At 46.9% G+C, this 20,291-nt stretch overlaps 4 protein-coding genes across 4 annotated transcripts; 2 read left to right on the forward strand and 2 right to left on the reverse strand.

Annotated features, from left to right (window-relative positions):
* Nucleotides 1-706: 706 nt before the first annotated feature.
* On the reverse strand, nt 707-2,227 carry LOC128714580 (28S ribosomal protein S22, mitochondrial). The gene is made up of 3 exons (XM_053809452.1): nt 2,177-2,227; nt 1,756-1,897; nt 707-1,695 (listed from the first exon to the last, which is right to left on the reverse strand). The coding sequence occupies exons 1-3, from the start codon at nt 2,207-2,209 to the stop codon at nt 707-709; spliced, it is 1,164 nt and encodes a 387-aa protein (XP_053665427.1). The 5' UTR covers nt 2,210-2,227.
* A 407-nt stretch (nt 2,228-2,634) lies between these two features.
* Nucleotides 2,635-4,023, forward strand: LOC128712155 (peroxisomal membrane protein PMP34). The gene is made up of 3 exons (XM_053807048.1): nt 2,635-2,703; nt 2,769-2,829; nt 3,197-4,023. The coding sequence occupies exons 1-3, from the start codon at nt 2,635-2,637 to the stop codon at nt 4,021-4,023; spliced, it is 957 nt and encodes a 318-aa protein (XP_053663023.1).
* Nucleotides 4,024-7,040: 3,017 nt separating this feature from the next.
* LOC128711130 (ubiquitin carboxyl-terminal hydrolase 36) lies at nt 7,041-12,554 on the reverse strand. Its single transcript, XM_053805994.1, has 3 exons — nt 11,936-12,554; nt 9,873-10,148; nt 7,041-9,805 (listed from the first exon to the last, which is right to left on the reverse strand). The coding sequence occupies exons 1-3, from the start codon at nt 12,552-12,554 to the stop codon at nt 7,041-7,043; spliced, it is 3,660 nt and encodes a 1,219-aa protein (XP_053661969.1).
* Nucleotides 12,555-14,159: 1,605 nt separating this feature from the next.
* On the forward strand, nt 14,160-14,932 carry LOC128712040 (AP-3 complex subunit sigma-2). The gene is made up of 2 exons (XM_053806935.1): nt 14,160-14,251; nt 14,336-14,932. Exons 1-2 carry the CDS (start codon nt 14,183-14,185, stop codon nt 14,840-14,842), a joined length of 576 nt encoding a protein of 191 aa, XP_053662910.1. The 5' UTR covers nt 14,160-14,182; the 3' UTR covers nt 14,843-14,932.
* Nucleotides 14,933-20,291: the final 5,359 nt, after the last annotated feature.

Here is a 20,291-nt window from a genome sequence, read left to right on the forward strand (position 1 = left end):
CCTTTGACGTACGGAGTTTTATTCCACGGAAGCGCCTTTGTTTACATTTTTCCGAAAACTGCCAAGCTCGATTGCAATCGCAGCACAGGACGATGTATGTACTAACCTTGGCTAATGTCAGCGTACGAAAATGCAACACCAGCGAACGAATTTCGAATTTGATCAAAATGTCTCCTTGGCAGATCGTCTCGCTTCCGAAGAAAGTACGTTTGAAACATTGAACGTGCCTTGAGCTAAGTAAGACAAGTTGTAAAAATGCTTGCACTTAGAGCTATTCAATTGTCTCGCAGAAGGATTGAATGAATCTCGCATAGAGCGAGATTGATAAGAAATCGCACATGTGGAATACTTATTTGGGATTTGGAAGAGATCGTAATTGTTTCGCTTTCTCCATTATCCTTCCCCTCAAACCGGGCCACAACTCGTTCAGAGCGAGATTTTAACTTTACTTTAACCCTTTCTACGCCGTGTCAAAATCGTTCAAGGCGATTTCCATCGAGCATCAACCAAATTTGGGTGATGCGGCGTTGAAAGTGTTAATTACCCTTTGCTTAACGGAGCCAGCTACCTGAAGTACGGTAAATCATGCGAAGGTCACAATGTAATCATCAAGTCTGTGTACTTCCGAAACTCCAGCATTTTTTCTTTTTATTTTCTCGTTCCTACACTACATGTAACCCCGCTTCGTAACACACCCATCATCACCTCAGCTCTCACCATGCATTCTCCTTATGCCCTCGGCAAGCCGAAGTTTCTCCATTGCCATTTCTCGGTACGCCTGTATAGCGAGGTTCAGTTGCACCTTCTTTGTAGCGTGCTCTTTCACAAATTGTTCGATTATGCCCAGGAATAGCTCATCCCGTTTCAGCTCATCAATCGATTTTTCGGGTGCATCAAATAGGCTAGGCATTTGGGTTTCTAATGCGATCTGCTGCACGCTCCCATCGATCGCGATACCATGAAGCGTTGAGAAGAGCACGACCAGCTCGATCCCGTTCCGCAGATAGTCCTGCTTGACCATATCAAGTAGAAGATCGTCGATTAGCTTATGCCAGGCAAGAAAGAACACAAACGGACCGAAGTGACGCGTCGAGCGCAATGCGTCGAATGATCGGTTCTCGTTGATGTGTTGGTAAACTTTAGCCGTGATTTGGTGGTACTCTTTTTCATATGGTTCAAATTGCACGCAAGCCCGATCCAGGATGAACTCGTACTTGCCCTCCTCGAGCAGCCGTTGCAGATATACGTGTTCGAACATTGGTGGCTGATGAATGGAGCGACCATTAAGTGGGAAGTAGATCTGAGTCAACCGTTTTCTCATCTCGTACGGAGCTTCCTGCAAAGTGCCATCCGGATGGCGCACCACAATCGATCGCTGGCTATTCTTCAAACCGTATGTAATGTCGGTGAAGACAAACTTCGACGTAGACAGTGCCTTCAACGCGCCGTCTTTCGAGATGATTCTACGGATGTCCTCCTGTTCCTGTACGACCGGTGGCATCTGTAGCATTTTTTGGGCATCTCCGATCGATTTACGCAGTTCCTGGCGTAACTGTTCATCCGTCATGAAGCGATACTCGACCGTATTGTCTTTTACCGAGCGTTTTCGGAAAACCTTGTCCAGCTCCAGACGTGTGATGGACTTCAGGATCTGTTGTACATCGTCCCGCATGAACGCAGGAGCCGGATCCTTATCTGGTGAGTAGCAAAATCAGATCAATTCAGATGCAAACCACAGTTGCCAAACCAACATACCGTAAATGAGGAACGATTCACTGTCGGGTTGGGCGGTGCTGGAGCTAGACAAACGGTACATGGTGGGCTTTGTCTGGAGAGCCGCACATCTTTGCCTGGTAATTCTGCCCATCAGCCGCAGTTCTTTCCACATTTTCCACATGTTGGAGCTGTACATGTGCCGAAAGTATTGTATAATTTGTAGCACGTTTGTTTGGAATCGGCAAATTTACACAGAAAAAAATATTACCGAACGAAACGTCAAACAGTGTGTTTTTCTTCCCCATCATAGAGCACAGTGGATGGTCAAACGAAATGAAATATTGCTATTTTGCACTTTAAATTCATGTATAATATTAAACTTCGAACGCATGGTATAGCCTTAGTTGTGTTTTTTTCCACTGCTATAACTGAAAACAAAAAAAATACGAAATCGCTTAATTTTTACACGATTGCTGTTCTGGGTGTCCCACATTGACTTCGCGCAGCTGTTCATATCACGCGATTTGTGCCGTCCAAAAACTACAAACGTACAGTGTGGTAACCGACCGACGAGCAGCACGTTTGACGGATGATGAGCGCGGAGAAAATTGCGTCTCCTTCATCCATTGCGCCCCTCAGCTAAATCGCAAAAATTTCGCGACTTTAGGGCTAATCCCCGCTGCTTCAGACGGCTCGAGTGCGGAAAGTGTTCAAGAGGTGCACATCTTTGCGTCAATTACTTCGCCCGCGGAAGGTCAACCCACAGCCACACGGCTGAGTGTGCGTGTGAGCGCGTCGTCTTCAGTTCAGTATGATAGGCGAATTTAAACAGTGAAACTTGTTTAACTTCAATACTTAACTGAACGTGATTGTAAAGATTGTTACTTGCTAGCACTACCAAAGCACGACGATAGCAACATGTCCCAATCGAAGTTGAAGCAGGTGTTTAGCTACCAATCGTGGGTACATGCGGTATCCGGATCAGCGGTAAGCAAGCGAGAAAGCTTCGTGCACCAGCGACAGTGCAATTAACAAGTTTTTCCTCCTTCCAGGGTAGCGTGATTGCGATGTCGGCCTTCTATCCACTGGACACCGTACGCAGTCGTTTACAGTGTAAGTCAATAAACGCGACCGAAGTAGGTTTTCCTCGCATGGCATTACGTAAATTTACGTTTTCCTGGCGAATTGCGTGCAACCAGAGCTATAGCCATAGGTACATATCGGCGAAAGGCAAAGGTCAACTTATTGGAAGTTCCCTTTATCGAACAGTTAATGTTACTTATCTTTCATCATATCGTGTTAGCACAAAAGAAATGATAAGCCATCCCAATCCTAACGTTTAAATCTGATTGAATCCATTCACGGGGCTTGAAATCGAAATACCTTGCACTAATATTAAGGGCTATTGATGGACCAAACCAGGCATTCCTAATCCACGGGACAGTACAACTAATATTACCTTTTACGTGTTAATTTGCAGTAGAAGAACCGGAACGGCGCAAAGCACTTAGCACATGGCGAATTCTTCGTAATTTGATCGATGAGGAAGGTTTTGAAACACTCTACCGTGGGCTGGTTCCAGTGCTGGAGAGTCTGTGCATCTCCAACTTTGTCTACTTCTACACCTTCCACAGTCTGAAGGCGCTTCGTGGCGGAGGGCAATCCGCGCTGGGTGATCTGCTGCTCGGTTCGCTGGCCGGTGTTGTCAACGTGCTGACGACGACTCCCTGCTGGGTTGTTAACACCCGACTAAAGATGAAAGGACTCGGTCAGCACGCCAAACGAAATGGTTCTGGTGGCACCGATCTACAATACGACGGGTTGCTCGATGGTCTGCAGTACATCGCCCGAACGGAGGGGGTCCGAGGGTTGTGGGCGGGCGCTATACCCTCTCTTATGCTCGTCATTAATCCTGCCATTCAGTTTATGGTGTACGAAGCACTTAAACGTCGTCTTACATCGGGTGCAACGTCGAGGACACCGTCCGCAATCACGTTCTTCAGTATAGGTGCGATCGCGAAAATGATTGCCACCGTACTGACGTACCCTTTGCAACTTGTGCAGACAAAATTACGACACGGCAATACCGACCGGAACCTAAATCTACCCCCCGATGTAGACACGGTACAGATGCTGCTAATCATCCTAAAACGTCAGGGTGTAGCAGGACTGTTCCGTGGACTGGAAGCGAAGCTGCTGCAAACAGTTCTGACCGCAGCACTAATGTTTATGGCATACGAAAAGATTGCACGATTTGTCACATCGTTGCTGCTATCGAAAGGCGGTGTCACTGCGGTACGACATTGATAACCACCGGGAGTTGTCGTCGTCCGGTGGTTACCAACATTTTCCAAAGGCTTTATTCAACTATGTCTCTCTCTCTCTCTCTGTCTCGGTATGTCCCTCTTTTCGGGTGACTATTTGCTTGCTTTAGGATAGAAGGATTAGGGTTTACTAGCGTTCCATTAGCCCACCCTGTCTAGTCTCTGACGAACAAAGTGTTTTATCATTCATTTTCCATTTGGAGCATACTCTGTCCTTTGATCCTGTGATGATCGTCCTTTATCGACATTCCTCTTCATGACTATTATTTAAACTTTGTTTTGTTTTGTGGTTGCATTTAATGATACAGCGGGTCATTTGCGTGGACTTTTTCACATTAATTGCGTTTCGGGTAAGCTTTAATTGGGTTCCAAATACGAAGGGTTGATAAGGATATGCTGCTAATTTACGGTAGTCTTCTGTTCTTGACTACACTTAAGTTATCGCCTGTGTGGCAAAATAAGTAGATTATGGCCAAAAATAGGACACGGAATAAAGGTTGAAGGAATGGAAAATAAAAGTAAATTAAATTGAACTTTCATTGGATTGGATATTCAGTGAGGTTTGTTACATACGAAATTTGAAGTGCGTCCGGGAGATTTCGGCAAGGAAGGAAGGAGAACGGGGTGCGACTATCAATACACAATTCGACGGTTTGTTTGCGTCGAAGGATGCTCTAGAGAAGTGAACTACATAAAAACGAAGCGGACGCAGGACACCAACCCTTCAAAAAGTCCATATGAGTAAATAGGCATTGAAAAAAACCCGAAACATGTTTAATAGTTTAAGGCTGTACGTTTTTATTAACTTAGTTTCTTCGGAATTTAATTTCTAGAACTGCGGTTCGATTTTGTTATTACATGGGAGTAGGGGGCCGTTCGATATCCGGGCCGACACGACATTCGCAGTGTCCGGTGTTTTGTGAGTTGTGTTACTAGGTTTTGTTGGATTCCGCTCGTTTGTCGCCCTCCTATAGCCGTCGTAGTGCGGATTTAGCTTATTTCACCATTGGTTTATCGTTCTTCTGTCTAATGTTTCTATATAGTGCGGTAGTATCTAGCGCCTATTGTTTACTATTTACAGATTACATATTATACTCTGCCCATAATCTATGCTGCGTTCAACAAACGAACAAACGCAAGGTGTAGGATAGGTAGCGACATTCAGAGCTGACTCATTAACTTAGTAAACTCCCCGCATAAGTTCCATCGCACAAAACTGAAACCCTAACTCGCGAATGCGCTGGTGGTTCCGTTGTCCTGATAGTTCCGTTACTTGCTATGAACCGGCACAGTGTGCTCTAATATTGCTATTGGACAAGAGGTGCAGCAGCTACACTAGTAACTGACTCGTTTTCTGTTTTCTTGTTGTCACTCTGTGCGCTGCGGAACTTTGAACCTTTTTTCTTAGCCACAGTCTTTCGAATAATCGCTCTGTTTCGTTTTTGTGTTTGCCTGAACTTCGACAGCGAAACGGGAAAAGAGATAATAATTTGAAACTCTAACTACTAAAAAACATAAAGCAACCACAAAAACACAGGGTTGTGTGTGCTGATGTACCTATTTTTTGTATCCGTGAGCTAAATGCCGGCACTAAAGTCTAACTAAACATACATGCACAAATCAAATCCTTCCTCTATCGACGTCTCTTAAATTGTAGTACTCTATACATTGTTCCGGATTCTTGTGTCCTCCTCCAGGAACGTTCCCATCCCCGGCAGGTCTCTGGTCTGTTTGATAGCGTATCTATATCTATGTTATCGGGGCCGCGTCTTTCCTATTACAATATCCCGCTTTGAATGGTCTGTTCAAACAGCTAACGGAAACACTCTGTTCCCTGTGCCTATTCCTTGTTTTTTTTTCGCTATGTGTTATGCTTCCTATTGCGCGCCTGTCCCTGCTCTTGTACACCCTAAAGGAGGTAATCGAATTTACAGCTTGCCTAACTCGTGAGTTTGCCCACTCCTCCATCAGGTGTGTATGTGCTTCCTCTACATTAAAAGATTAGTCTTGATCGCGGGCGCGTGCGTATGTGTGTAAAGCAATCAATTTTACAGCTTCGTTTATTTTAGATTCTTCATACAAATTTCTCACCCAATTTAGTAGTATTTCTTGCGGCAAATAATGCTTCAAAGTATCAATATATCCTCCGACTGAACTTTCCCGTGTTTTGCAGAGAGGTTGGATGAATAAAAGTAGGCATATTCTATGTACAAACTACTATCTAACGTGTTTCCGCGTCATTTCAAACCCTTAAGCAATATTGCAGCGGCATCGAGGCCGCTACAGGATTATACCTTGTTTTTTTTCTATCATCAGCTGTTTACGTTGTTTCGTCGTGTTTACGACACTCCAGAGCGCCTTGCATTCTGCAGCTTATCGATACAATTCCCTTGCATACCTTTTGTCATAAATTCCTCCCACTCACGGCACAATTTCTCGGTGACACGGGACTCTCTGGTATTATTACATGAACATTATTAAGCAGGAAGAAACTGTTACCCTTAAAATAAACGAACAAAAATGCTATACACATGAAGATGGGAAGAGTACGGATTTAAAGATCAGTAAAATGCGTAAGTTAGGACGTTGCACCACAAACGACAGGGATGTAATTCAAATGATGAATGACCTGCGCACATTGACGCACGGTCAGGGGTGGAACAAATATAAGATCTTGCCAACCTGTTGCAAGTTTTTCGTGATTATTTGTTATCATGTCCTATTCTGGTGCTGTTGTGGTTGCAACTAGATACAGTGCCGTGTGTATGTGGTGGCATCAATTACATCCTTTCACTATTAATTCACGAAAAGGTCGTTGACGTGTTTGAAATGGTTGTGCCATCATTATTTGCCTGCTACTTCTCCCGATCAATGATGGCTTTCTATTGTTTGATCTCTCGTTGTGGAGTACCGCGTTGTACCGTGAGAGCCTATACGCCCCAAATTGCACCGCACTATTCATTCTTTCTCTCTCCTAGATTTCCTGCCCTTTGTTTGACTTTATCGATGGTAAAAACCGTTGCTCCCGCCACCACCACCAGCCATGCCGCTACCCTGTTCACTGCGCTGATGATGATGGTGAGCCTTCGTATGGAATCCGCCACCGTTCCGACCACCGAACCGTCTGCTACCGGTACGAAACCCACCATTAGCACCACCACCACCATGGTGCCGGTTCCCATTGCCGTTCTGATAGTAACCACCGCCACCGCCACCACCACCGCGATAGTTATTTTGATGATGATTGTGGAAGTGGTTACGGTTTCCTCCACCGTTTCCCATCCACTTACCACCGCCACCAGTCTGATGATTCTGGTACTGCTGGAAGGGATTATTGCCGCCGGAATTTGCTACACCAACCGACGACTGTGCACCACCACTTGCCTTGGTTTTCTTTATCCGGCCACGATCCATTTCTGTTTCGCGATCCTCCTCGATCTGACGCTTACGTTCTTCGCGCCGTTCGTTTGTTAGCTCTCGTTCCATCGCTGTCTGCTGCCCGTTCCAGCTTTTAACCGGTGCGCCATAGCCCCGGTGTGAGTACTTCATCAGCATTTGAACGGTTGATGAGCTTCCTTTTCCATCTCCACCAGGGGACGCTGAACGATTTCCTGCAGCTCCATTCGTATGATATCCGTTCGCCATTGCTTTGTTGATCTTTCCATTCATGCCGTTGTGTGCTGGCCGATGACCATTACTCAGTGACGAAGATTCACCACCATCTCCACCGGAAGTACCGACATTCTTAAGTGGTAGCTTATGTGGCTTCTGTCCCGGTGAGCTAGTCGGAGAGGATACGCCCGATGTCGTGGGGGAGGATGATTTGGATGATGAGGCCGATCCACTGTCCGGATAGCTGAGCTGATCGGCCGTACTGCTCTTGGAGACCTTCCAAAGACCTGCCTTGGTTTTGATCATCTGCGGCGAACGGGAAGATCCCGTGCTTGTCCGCTCCTCCTCCTCCTCTTCATCCTCTTCTTCCTCCTCTCCATTACCGCCTTCATCACGCGCTACAGCTTGTGGCTCATCCTTGCTATGCTTGCTGCTACGTTTGCCATTCACAAAGGTGACCAGCTGTTGTCGCGCACGTTTAGCCGTACTACTGCCATTGGTGAGTACGAGCGATTTGGGCGTGGTTTTGCCGAGCTCGTGGTTATCCTCGTCCTCGCTTGTACTGCTTGTATCATCACTATCGTACGGTACCAGGCTGATTACGGCCGAGGAACATCCGTTGGTGCTCTCCGACGATTTGCACGGCGAATTAAGCTTCGGCATCGATGCAAGCAACGGAGTGGATAAACATTTGACTTTCGCCTCACTGTAAGCAGCACCGTTGAGGGAAGCTGTCGTGTTGCGTGCGTTGATATCGGGAAGTTTAGGAACTTTGCTGCCCGATAACGACTCCGTGTACTGTTTCGCTGGCGAACTGAGCGGGGACGCATTCGAAAGGGTTGACGCTGTCGATGAAGGAGAAGAAAAGATTGCTATGTCTCTGCCGGAAGCACTTGCCGATGAGGTTACGCTGGTTGTCGTTGTCGGGCCGTTGTTGTTGTTGTTCGCTCCCTTACCGGTGATGGCGGTGGTGGTTGCTGTTGCTGATGGGTTGCTGCCGGTGGTTGAGGTCGTTGCGGTTGGTAGCACTGGCCCAATAAGGCCCGGCTTCTGTTCCAACTTGCTCGGGAAGAGGCCACCACTAGATCCATTGCCGCCACCAGTACCGAGTACCCGGAGCGGGGATGAGTTAGTGATTTTGCCGGGTGTGCCACCATTACTCCCCCCACCACCGGTTCCACTCGTTCCACTAGCGGTTCCGCCACTACTACCAAGCCCGGTTGTCGGGGATGTACCGTTGCTTAAGTGGCCCATCGACGTGAGTGTCGCCGTACTGCTCGGTTGTCCCACGGTTACGGTCGCCTTCGCTCGACAAGTTCCGTTCGGTAAACCAATCGCACCGGCCGCCACACTCTCCAGCTCGTAGAACAGGATGTACGCGTTCGTGCTCATGACGTTGTGAATACCGATCGGGCGCACAGAGCTGTCATCAAACACGTGATACCCGGCGGCATCCGTATGTCCGATCGCAGTGTAATGTCCACAGTGCTGCGTGCTACCCAGATGCGTTACCATCGACGTTAGCCGATACGTTAGCTTGCCACCGTTCGTGCGCATGGCGGGCGACGAGTAAGGTGTTAGATCCAGCTTGGAACGCAACTCCACGTGTTTGTTGATCTTGCCACTCAGCATGGAAAATCGCTTCAGCTGTATGCACAGCACAAACGGTGCACGCTCGAGCGAAAATTGCTTCGTTGCCGCGACACGGCGCTTGCACGCCTCACACTTGTATCCCATCTCCTCCAGTCGTTCGCGCGCAAAGTACACCTCCAGAGCCTCATCGATCGAATTGGCTTTCCGGATATCGAGCAGCAGATCCTCAAAATGTTGGAACGTAGTCGAAACGTGCTGACAGGACAGACACTTCACCTCCGACCTTAAGTACCCGCCCAAAATTTGGTTCAGCGGTGTCGTTTCCTTGCTGTACTGGTCCAGCTCCTTGCTGTTCTTGCTCCGGTTGAGGTAAGACTTTTCCATTGCTTCCACCAGATAGCGCAGGAACTCGTGGGCATCCTCTTGCCGGCCCGGTACCAGATGTTTGCAGACAAGCCTCAGCCTCGAATACACCAGGTAGGGTCGGAAGGCAGTTTGATTGGACTGTGATTCGAGGAGCGTTTTTGCCATCGCGCAGATAATGCAATTGCCGCCAGAGCCTGAAAAAAAAACCCCGAAAATCGTTTAAATGACTCTACCGGGGAGAGAGTAATGCATCTCACTCACCGCCTTCATCGCACTTGACGCGATGTGGCTCGTCCGACAGCAACCAGTTGGCGATGGCCGGCACGTGGAACAGCGCTTGGAGAGTCGAGTTAAGATAGCAGGTGTTGCCCATGTTCATCATACCCGCACCGACCAACCATTTGCGGCCGGTCGTTTTCCACCCGATCTGTACATTCTCGCGAGGGAAAAGCGTCCGCTTCGGTGTTGGCAGTGTGTTGGTGTTGGTGGTATCCATCCTTCCGGCGGCAGTACTGCTAGCGGAGGCAGGGACGCCATCTGAGGGTGGATCAAAGGTACAAGAGGCAAGCGTTATTTGGGCGATCGTTCCGTCCGTGGGCCTGACGCCGGTATCACTTTCATTGCGTTGCTGCAGCTCCAAACGACGGAAGGACGTTTCCAGACGTTCCATCCTGTGCGCATCGGAACAACAGTTGTGTAAAATTAAATATGCTTCCAAACAAAATAAACACACACACGCCCCCACGGTAACCAAAGTAATTTTTTTCAACAAACAACACACCGCACTCTACATGGCACCAGGTGTAATTGTATGCTGATGTGTTATAACCAGTGCCTGCTAGAATCGTAACAATTTTCACACTCAAAGTGCCTCACATCTTGCAGGGCTCTAGAGGCATCAACCTACCTTCGACGATCTGCGACAAAGGGATACTGTTTGTCCGCTGCCAACGTCGGATGGTTTTCCGGCGTGCGGTCGTACGCAAGCTACTCCACAGCGGTACTAGAAAGCGCAAAACCAGCTGACAAAAGTAGCGAAACTGTAGCTTCACTAATCGCATAAAATGCATCCCGTTCGGTAGCAACCCCCGCGGCACATCGTTAGTACGGTGATTGTTCAAGAGTCGTGAAATTTGGCGATTCGCTTTACGAGATATTTCACCCGATATGTCCCGGGCGGTTCGGGCCTAGTGTCTTCTCTCTGATAGCTGCGATTTATTTCCGTCACTTAGGCGCCCCGGTTGCGGTGCGCTCGCAGTTGCTCGGGTCTTATTTGGGTCATTGGAATCGCGTATCGAGCGTTTGGACAGAAATGCGTTCGTGTATTCTGGCCGGAGAAGAAAACTACCTCACGCAACAACTCACAGACTCAAGGTGGTTAGCAGCACGTGTGCCAGCGTATCAGATAATCAGAAGCACGTTCTCGGTTTGCACCATTATCACTACATATACGGTGGAGGACACCTGGGTGCGGGAGAAGGTGATAATTATCACCCCCCTCCCCAGTCAGAGTTCCCGATATGGAAGGGCACTTTAATTTCTCGAGGACGAGCAAACTATTCGGTAGGTGTGTGTGTATGTGTGTGTGTAAAAGTGCACGGGTTAAAGGGTCAGAAGACGAACAATGTTACGAAGTGTACACAAAACACACGGGGTACAGGGAAAATGCGCGTTCACTTTATGGAACATGAGCCTATTTCCCTTTACGAAGACGGACGACAGAGTGAAGTTCTGCACTCGCTCGTGCGACACAGGTCACAGTGCTTTTTCCCTAAGCGGAAAACTCGTCAGGATCGATACGACATATCGTTTCTTTGATCGCACACGATACCCCCCTTACGGGCTATTGGCAAGTGTCAAATTTCTTCACGCACATGATAAATTTTCCCCGTGCGTGCAACAGTGATGGTGAGATTTTTCTCCCTACTCTCGTTTTTAGGTACCAAATCGCGCGCGCGGTGTTATCGATTTTCTTTTCCGCTTCTTCTTCTTCAGACCCTCTCCATTCATCCCTATTGCCATCTTTCCATTCAACCCCATTTGCCAGTGACAAGTGTTTCAAGCGTTTAGTGGCGCGAGTTGAATGCTCCGCATACAAAACACACATGCCAACGCTGAGTTCCGTTTGCAGCGCAACATAAACAGACACACCGGGTGACAGCTGCGAAAAGGAAACATCGTGCGTGAATCATGCGTCTGCGGGAGCGGTCGAGGGGTCGAAATTTATGCACTTTCTCAGCTCAATATACACCTATCCCGTTGTATGTTTGCAATGCAATTTCAGACTGAAGTTGATCTTTTCACCCCGTTAACGGCATACTTACTTTGTTGCTGATGGAGCACATGGTTAGACGATTTGGCCGCACTGGGCGATGGAGTGGAGCTTGCCGAGAACTTCAGGGAACCACCGTTCATGGTCAGGAGTGTGTTCGGGGATCCACCAGTGGTTGCTTTGGTTAGTCCTGCTGCACCGAAGGACGAGGAGGAGTTGGAATTGCTTAAGGAACCACCGGAGGCAGTGGAATCGGCCAGAGTTCCCGCTTTCAGGACGATGTATTTGGATCGCAGATTTTCCAGGTTCGTACTGTAGCTGGGGCCTTCTTCGTACGTTAGGGGCTTAACCTGCTGGCCCTGGCGTAACGACTGACTGATGGATTCCACCAAATCGTTCGGTCCACCGTCCTCCGGTTCGTCATATTGGTCGTAATCGTTGTCAAGCTGGGCCGCCGCTAATGTCCGCCGGAACGAGAGCTGTTGCTTGCTGGGTGACTGTCCACTGGCAGTTCCGGTTCCATTCACTGTGACACCGTTGCTGGTGGAAGCCGCGCCATAACCGTGACCAACCGTTCGTCCATTTGTTGTGCCGCCCGTCGAGTGCAACGCATCCCGTATAGCCGCACTCACTAGCGATGGTGTCGAATCGCACACCATTTGGATGGGCATTGCCGTCGTTCCGTAGAAGCACAGCGGTGGGACAAGTTTAGCCACAGGGCACCACGAATCCGTTGGCCACCTCAAGGCACTAAAGGATTTATGAAACGTTTCTTAGGGTTTCGGGAAAGTTTCACCTTCTGCACTTCCTTTAGGATGTTCGCGGCTACTTTTGCAACTCCGTCACCAATACCAACACATTCACACGCACGCACGCACACCCTCTGCTCTTGCTCAATATTCTCACGCTTTCGTTCAAGGCGCTTTATTCCGCGCGATTTTGGTTTCAGGAAGTTTATTTCCAGTCCTTTCTTCTTCTTTTTACCACTTTGCGACGTCAGCGACTGTCTCCCCACTGTCATACGCACACGGACTTTCCCTTCCCCGCGCGAGCTCACCAGCCACAAGTGCCTTTTAATTCACTTTTACGTCGTCGGTGCAAGTGTCATACAGATTAGCCGGAATGTTGCGGGAGAACGTGTCTTTCGCCAGTACATCGAGCTTTTCCTTACCGATTCGGAACACTGCAACCCGGAATCGGACACCAGTCGAAAAACAATCACGCGACAACCGAAATTCGTGAATAAAACACGAGTTTTTCACCATCAAAGCACTAGACGACGAGGAGCAAGAGCATGCGGCTCAAGTACGTTCTTCTCCATCGTACTACCAACAGTGGGCACACACACACATTACTACGCAAAACTCCAATACGCACGCACACTCACACACTGCCGAGCCACGACATATTGGCCAACTCTAGCTCAATGCGATCGAACGAAAAGGCACCAATTTAGTGCCCTTGTGAAGCACGCTAGTTTGAATGAAACACACAAAAGACGACACAGAAAGGGAATACATGTACAAGAACACACCGGGAGCACAGAAGCAGCACGACAGACTGCACACACACACACCCATATAGGTATATACGCGCGCACGAGTGGTGGCACTTGGTTGGTCGAAGCGACGGGAGTTTTGGAATCGCTTTTACGTAGACAAAATTCACTTTTCCGTTGAATACTCGATATCTAGCGGGAAGCACGGATTGTCCGTTACACTTTTCACATCCTTCCGGGCAAGTGTAGAAAATCACGTACTGGAAAATTAGCCGTTTTATTCGTGCTCGTTTACACTGCGGCGAAATCGACTGCCTTGGATTGCAATGCGTTCCGTTTTGGGTGGGGGAATCATTTCGTTCCGATCTGTCTTTTGAACGACACCAGGTGGAGTGGAAATTTCAATGACTGTCTGACGATATAATTGTTTTATTGTAGCAAATGATTATAACCATTAAAACCCCAATTAAAACAACTGGCGCTTAATCTTTACTCCACTTCGAACGAGGTCTGTATGGGCATTTTGTTGGGTTGTTTGCTTCTACCATCATAGACCACAGTCTGATGTCGACAATTTTGTCTCGGCGAAAAATAGCTCAACTGTCACGTTGACCGACCCGGGGGCGAAAAACAATTATCTCTCGCAAACGTCAACCAGAATGCAGAAACAGGGAACACTGTCGTAAAAAAAATAGAACAAAATTGCATACAACGCGATCGTGTGGAATCTTATCGCTTATTTTTCAGCCAAATTCCGCAGCAACGGAGCCAGCTCATCCGGGCTCGAAGACACAGGTCGTCATGATCAAAGCGATACTAGTGTTTAACAACCATGGCAAGCCGAGACTGTCCAAGTTCTACCAGTATTTTGTAAGTACGGATTTCACGCTCGACCTCTCGTCGCAAAAGGGCAATCGATATGTGATGCACAAACATATGGTCTCACCATTCTAGAATGAAGACATGCAGCAGCAGATTATAAAGGAAACATTCCAGCTGGTATCGAAGCGGGACGACAATGTGTGCAATTTCCTCGAAGGTGGCAGCCTGATCGGTGGTTCAGACTACAAACTCATCTACCGACACTATGCGACGCTGTACTTCGTGTTTTGCGTCGATTCCTCGGAAAGCGAGCTAGGCATCCTCGATCTGATACAGGTGTTTGTGGAAACGTTGGACAAATGTTTCGAAAATGTGTGCGAGCTTGATCTGATCTTCCACGCCGATGCCGTACACCACATCCTCTCCGAACTGGTCATGGGTGGCATGGTGCTGCAGACGAACATGTCCGACATTCTGGCCCGTATCGAGGAGCAGAACAAGTTGCAGAAACAGGAGGCTGGAATCTCCGCGGCTCCGGCGCGGGCTGTTAGTGCGGTGAAGAGCATGAACCTGCCGCAGCAGATCAAGGATATCAAGCTGCCGGATTTGCCACAGGCGATAAAAGATTTGAAGTTCTGACCAAACCACAATTTCGATGCATCGTTACTCACGAAAATTTCCGCCGATTCGTCGTACATTCCCATCAACAGTAGCCTGGAGGGCTTCAGTTTCGAGTGCTATCAGTCCGAATACGTTGGTGCGGGCTCGACCACCAAGGATGTGGACGGGGAGTCATCACCGAGGCGTAGTTTGCGGGACGCTTCCACTTCCGGAACAACAATGCCGCAACGTAGCAAACCAAAATCGTCCAAGAAATCTTCATCGAATGCCTCCAGTGCCACGCTTCTTTCAACGAACACCGAGCGCGACGGAGGCTTCTAGTACAAGGTACATAGGTACAGCGATCTGCAAACGGATGCTAGCGAATGAAGGCGTGTGAATTTCCGTTTCTTTGGTGCTCTTTACGATTCATCGTGCTCCTTCGCTTTTTATTTCGTGTTTGTGTGCCGCGTGATTGATGCCGGAGGTGCGCGGATACAACCTGTTAACGCTCGAAATGTACTTTCATTAATCAACGGAAAACAAGAATTTAGTTCAAGAGTTTAGTTATTTATACTTGAGTTATATACGAGGAAGAGATTTATCGAAATGCAAAGTTATCTAAGCAACTAATGGAAATAAACAACATAATTTCATAACAATGCACACAAGCTACAAAGAAGCTTTCTTCATTTTGAGGATGACCGGCAGGAGGTTTGAAGTTGGAAATTATTTTATTCTTCAGAAAGCATTGTTAAGGCTGAGTGACCGTGGTTCATGGAATGGTTTAAAACTATGATAATTTTCCATGACAGCGAGACAAAACAATTTTGTTTGCTAATAGATTTGTTTCTCTCCTGAATTGGTTAGTCTTTGCGCCTTCCAAGTGCATACGTCTTCCAGCAAATTAACTCAAAACATATTTCGATCTTTGTGCGGCAAACAATTGTTCACCTGCGTCGATTTTGACGTTTCTGCTCGAATTTGACGTTTACTTCACCGCGTACTCATCTACATAGACCACCACATTATGTGCTTGATGCATATTTCGTCGGTTTCGCGGTTTGTCGTGTCTTTGCCGTAAAGCAGCAATCCGGATTGATTTCCAGCATCCTTTCACTGAGGAAGCAGGTCCCGGTGTCTGGTGTTTTAATTGGCCAAACTTTTGTACTTGCGAAAGAGCAATCGACGAAACGGCGTTATCACAGTGAGTGTGCTTTGTTGAGATAGGGCGTTAGATTGGGCTCGCAACAAGCATCGGAATGGGGCGAGCTGGATCGCCGCGGTGATTTGATCAGTAATGGTGGCTGATGGCGTTTTGGGACGGTTAGAAAGGATATGTGCTTTTTATGCGAGGAATGTCGATGTGGAAAACTCCGCAATTTTCCGTGGAACGCGGTGCAAACAATTTGGTTGTGACTGAAGCTTGAAACGGATCCAGTCTGGAACTTCAACTTTGATATAACAAGGGAACGGGTAGTTGTGGTGGTGTGTCGCTAGTTTGATTTGGGAATGGGAGTTTGAATGTCGCCGGTCGGTAAAAGCAATCGAAGTTTTCCATCTTTAGCTGCAGGTCCCTAGCACCGGTCCAAAAGCCGGTGACGGTAAAGCAAAAAAAAATACGTTGAAATTAAGAAACGTGTGAAAGAGACATAGAATGCCAACGTTTTTTTTTTTCTTTCTTTTCGTCCGCGATGGCAGAAAGTTCCATTGTGTGGCGGCAAAGTGTGTGTACGCGTGTGTGTTCCTCTGCTTGTCGGCTTCTGGAATGGGACTCGCTCACACACATTCAATGAACTGCTGGCGAATGTGAATCTGTGTGCGTGTGTTTGTCGTAGCCTGCTGGAAGAAGCACAGAAAAGAAACGAAAAGAGAGCGAAGAAACGAAGACGACGCCGCAGTTCGAAGTGCAAGAGACGAGTATCGGTATTTCGTGCGGGCGCTGTGGTGGTGTTTTGTGTGCAACAAACGTGACATTAAGCCTTTTTGTTTAATTGAATGTCATAATGTTGAAGTTGAAGTTGTTGAATGTGACAAACATAGACGCTCCACAGCAGACAGCGGTAAACTGAAGTTACACTGCTCGAGAATAGCCAGCCGAATGAGAATGGATATTCGGAACAATACACACCCTGTGCAATGTGTATGAATGGTGGACAGCAACAGGAGGGAACATCTCGAAGTGCTATTGTTTGCTTTGAATTGAGCCAGCATTGCATTGCATAGCGTCAGGCGCTAGCATCCCGTGGTTTACATTACATCTGCCGTATCCTTTGGCTGTGTTCGCAAACCATCGTCTAAAACCGTTGTGTATTTTTGCGGGGTGTGTGTGTAGTTCAGGCAAAAAGGGCTTTTTGGAACTGTCGGGTGTGGTGTATGTAGGAGGTGATGAAGGTTACACCGCGACACGAAGGAGATGAAAATGGAAAGAAATATCTGAAGTACGATGAACAAGGCGGAACGAAGAAACTAACAAACACAACAATGATTTGCAGGAGTGTGTGTATTTACTCGCCAACAGGACAGAGAGAATTGTCAAGTGTGAGCGAATAAGCAAGAACAAGAATGAGAAGCAAAGATGACTGCTTTTGATATGCTTTGGAAGCGTAATGTCTAAAGAAGGCAGGTGGAATGTATGCGAGTGTGTGTTTGTATTAAATACTCGGAAACGGAAAGCAACTGAATCCCCCCTCGGCTTCAAAGCTCCACCTACTCTTTATCTAAGGGCCGTTAGTCTGTCTGTCAAAAAAACACTAGGGTTTAGGGTTCACAGGGATATCCGGACGCCCTGGTATTAGCGAGAGTTAGCGGGAAGTTAAGTGTTTTGGTAGGATTGAAGTAGATTACGAATGATATCAATTTTACTGCATGTTACTATCGACTTATACTTCAATTGATACGTTACAAGCGAAAACAAATACTGGTGGCAGTTTTTGATTGTGAAAAAGTGTACAACTCTACACGCCGGCACAAGAAACAAAATGAACATGAAATGTGGCCAAATGAAGCCCAATCATGAATACGCAGCTCTGGGGGTTTTTAAGCGCCAGCACAAACACATGCGTATGTGTGCCTTTTGCATGCTTCCAACGATGTTTTTGGGTTGGGCCTCCTTATGTTGTGTGCAGCTGTTCGGATAAAACTGCCTAAATGGTAAAATATTTATTTTCCTTAACTAATGTCATCGTGCCCTTGGAAGATAGCGCGTGAAAATTCGATGAATTAGTTCATCTTGTCGATCACGGTTCTATCTCGTTGCGTTCTGTCAAATGTCAGCTGTTGTTTATTTTAGACATTTTAGTTTCACATTTATTACCTTCCCGTTTTGATAAGGAATATCCTTATTGATATTTTTTTGTTGATCAATACATGCATTTCGCATTTAACACATCCTGTGAGTCCCCCTTTTTGCCCGTTATAGCGGGGCCGGAAAATATGTGAACAATGCATTTTTGTAAATTCATTCCTAAAGGATTTGTATTGCAAAAGCGGAGAGAAAGGTGCGTCAACATGCGGCTGTCACCTGCCCTGTTGCGTCTCTTTCTGTACAACAGATGCATAGCTTTTCTCTCTTTCTCTTTTATATTCTCTCTCATACTCCCTCTCTCTCTCTCTCTCTCTCTCTCTCTCTCTCTCTCTCGGTCTTGAGCGAACTCCCATACAGTGAAAGGGTTATTTGGAGAGGGTTGTGAGATGCGTTTGATCTCGCGCGTTGGGTGGGGATGGAACTAACCTACCCTCCCCCTCCCAAAACGTTGAGTTCTACTGAGCGAATGAACAGAAAAGGAAAGGCATATACGGTCCATCCGTTTTCCCCACCATCAACCGTTCGTCGTAAAGTTTGTTGGGCAAAAGCAACGTGTACGGGAAATTGTTCACTCACTCGACTAAGTGCAAAGTGACCGAGCAGTCGTGTCGCGACATCGTCTCACATCGTCACCCGGCCAACAAGTAGTGAGTGTGTGTGTGTGCATGGATGTGTGTTGGAATTACAGAACAATAATTTTTGTGTGGCTCAGACCGGTCCAACTCCCCAACACGGCGAGGAAAACGCGAAAGACACCGTGGCGTGTTGTGGCTTTGTTGTTTCCCGTGTGGCTTTTGTACGTGTCTTTCGATTGTGTTTGTGCGATGAGAGACCGCAGCGAAGAAGATACACACAAACGAGATAAAACTCCATCGGGTGACGACACCACATCATCTTGCCCGGGGAAGTCATTGTGAGGTGTCGTCGTCCGAGGTGTTCTGGAGATCTAGGGTGGTTTTGGTTGTTTTCTTGATCAGTTTATTTGGTCGAAAATGCGGTTGACTTGAGCAAAACGTGTACGATCGACCTAACCGATCGATATTGCTTCTTGTTCATATATACGGGCTATCCGACGACGACGTGTGGGGATTCTGCTTATCTTGCTTTTGCACTACACCAATGTGTTCTTTAATGACAGTAAGACAAACACTAAGGAAAGCTAGAAGCTTTCATGCAAGAGAAGGATTTCTTCTCTGTGTTCCTTCTTGGCAGAAACCACTTCCTCGTTCGTTGAGGCTCAAACAGCAAAAAAAGGAATAAAAACAAGTCCAATGGAAACCTTCCTCCAAGAGCACAAGAAAATCACGTCCTCGTGACACATGCCGCATTCCTTCGGGGCTTGTTCTCTGGTGTGGTGTTTGCCAGTTGTTGTCGCGTTTTCTCGTTGCCTGGTACACATAATGTGTTGTTCTTTTTAAGTCCAAGTTGGCGTAAAAGTCAACAAACAAATCGGTGTGGCAGGAACCAGCAAGCAAGAAAAAAAAAGATATTATATATGTTGAAGAAGAAGAAAAAGAATATTAAACTTAAACGATTTCTGAAAGAACATATTGTTGCAGACTTGCAATTCATAAACTATTTCTTTCTGGAGAAGGTTGATACCTTGCTTTTCAATTTTGTGGGTAAAAGAAAAATAAAAAATCTTCGTATGGTTTACTTCCGCCTTCACCTACAATAATCCAATGATAAGCCTCTTTTTTGTGCGAATATCTACCACAGGAAGAAATTGAAAATCGATGACGAATCTACGTCTCCTTGGATACAACTTTTAATATTTTTTTCATATCTGCAATTACAGTGAGATTCTTGTGTGTGTGACGTTGAATTGAGCGACAACAGTGTTAAATAAGGAAACAAAATAAGCCAGTTTAATTCAGAGCTGGAAGCTATCAGTTCAACGTGTGTGCGCTTAAGGTGCCGAAAAGAGCATGCAGATTTAGCGTGAGTGAGTGTTGTGCGAGTGAGTCGAAAAGAAAAAAAATCAACTTCTGCCGAAGGGCTAGTGCCGAAGCAAAATTGGAAATTATTAAAACCTGCATAAACCTCTCATAATCACCATAAAACCCCCGGGAGTGCGTATTTGTGTGCAGAGTGTGCAACGAAGTGAAAGCGAAAGCTATCAACCATCCTTTGACGCGGACAAAAGGATAAAGTGGGAATAATCTCCTAAACAACAACGAA

This window comes from Anopheles marshallii, chromosome 3 (genome assembly GCF_943734725.1).
Source record: "Anopheles marshallii chromosome 3, idAnoMarsDA_429_01, whole genome shotgun sequence".
Classification (NCBI taxonomy): domain Eukaryota; kingdom Metazoa; phylum Arthropoda; class Insecta; order Diptera; family Culicidae; genus Anopheles; species Anopheles marshallii.

Bases quoted from the DNA above. Each gene is read 5' to 3' on its own strand.
- LOC128714580 (XM_053809452.1), bottom strand. From the start codon at position 2,209: ATGTGGGACACCCAGAACAGCAATCGTGTAAAA. The intron at 1,898-2,176 runs ATTAAGCGATTT...TACAGCTCCAAC, and splicing joins AGAACAGCAATCGTGTAAAA to ATGTGGAAAATGTGGAAAGA. The intron at 1,696-1,755 runs GTATGTTGGTTT...GCTACTCACCAG, and splicing joins TGAATCGTTCCTCATTTACG to ATAAGGATCCGGCTCCTGCG.
- LOC128712155 (XM_053807048.1), top strand. From the start codon at position 2,635: ATGTCCCAATCGAAGTTGAAGCAGGTGTTTAGCTACCAATCGTGGGTA. The intron at 2,704-2,768 runs GTAAGCAAGCGA...TCCTCCTTCCAG, and splicing joins ATGCGGTATCCGGATCAGCG to GGTAGCGTGATTGCGATGTC. The intron at 2,830-3,196 runs GTAAGTCAATAA...GTTAATTTGCAG, and splicing joins CGTACGCAGTCGTTTACAGT to TAGAAGAACCGGAACGGCGC.
- LOC128711130 (XM_053805994.1), bottom strand. From the start codon at position 12,554: ATGCCCATCCAAATGGTGTGCGATTCGACACCATCGCTAGTGAGTGCG. The intron at 10,149-11,935 runs GTAAGTATGCCG...ATCCACCCTCAG, and splicing joins TGTGCTCCATCAGCAACAAA to ATGGCGTCCCTGCCTCCGCT. The intron at 9,806-9,872 runs GTGAGTGAGATG...TTTTTTTTTCAG, and splicing joins CGTCAAGTGCGATGAAGGCG to GCTCTGGCGGCAATTGCATT.
- LOC128712040 (XM_053806935.1), top strand. From the start codon at position 14,183: ATGATCAAAGCGATACTAGTGTTTAACAACCATGGCAAGCCGAGACTG. The intron at 14,252-14,335 runs GTAAGTACGGAT...TCACCATTCTAG, and splicing joins CCAAGTTCTACCAGTATTTT to AATGAAGACATGCAGCAGCA.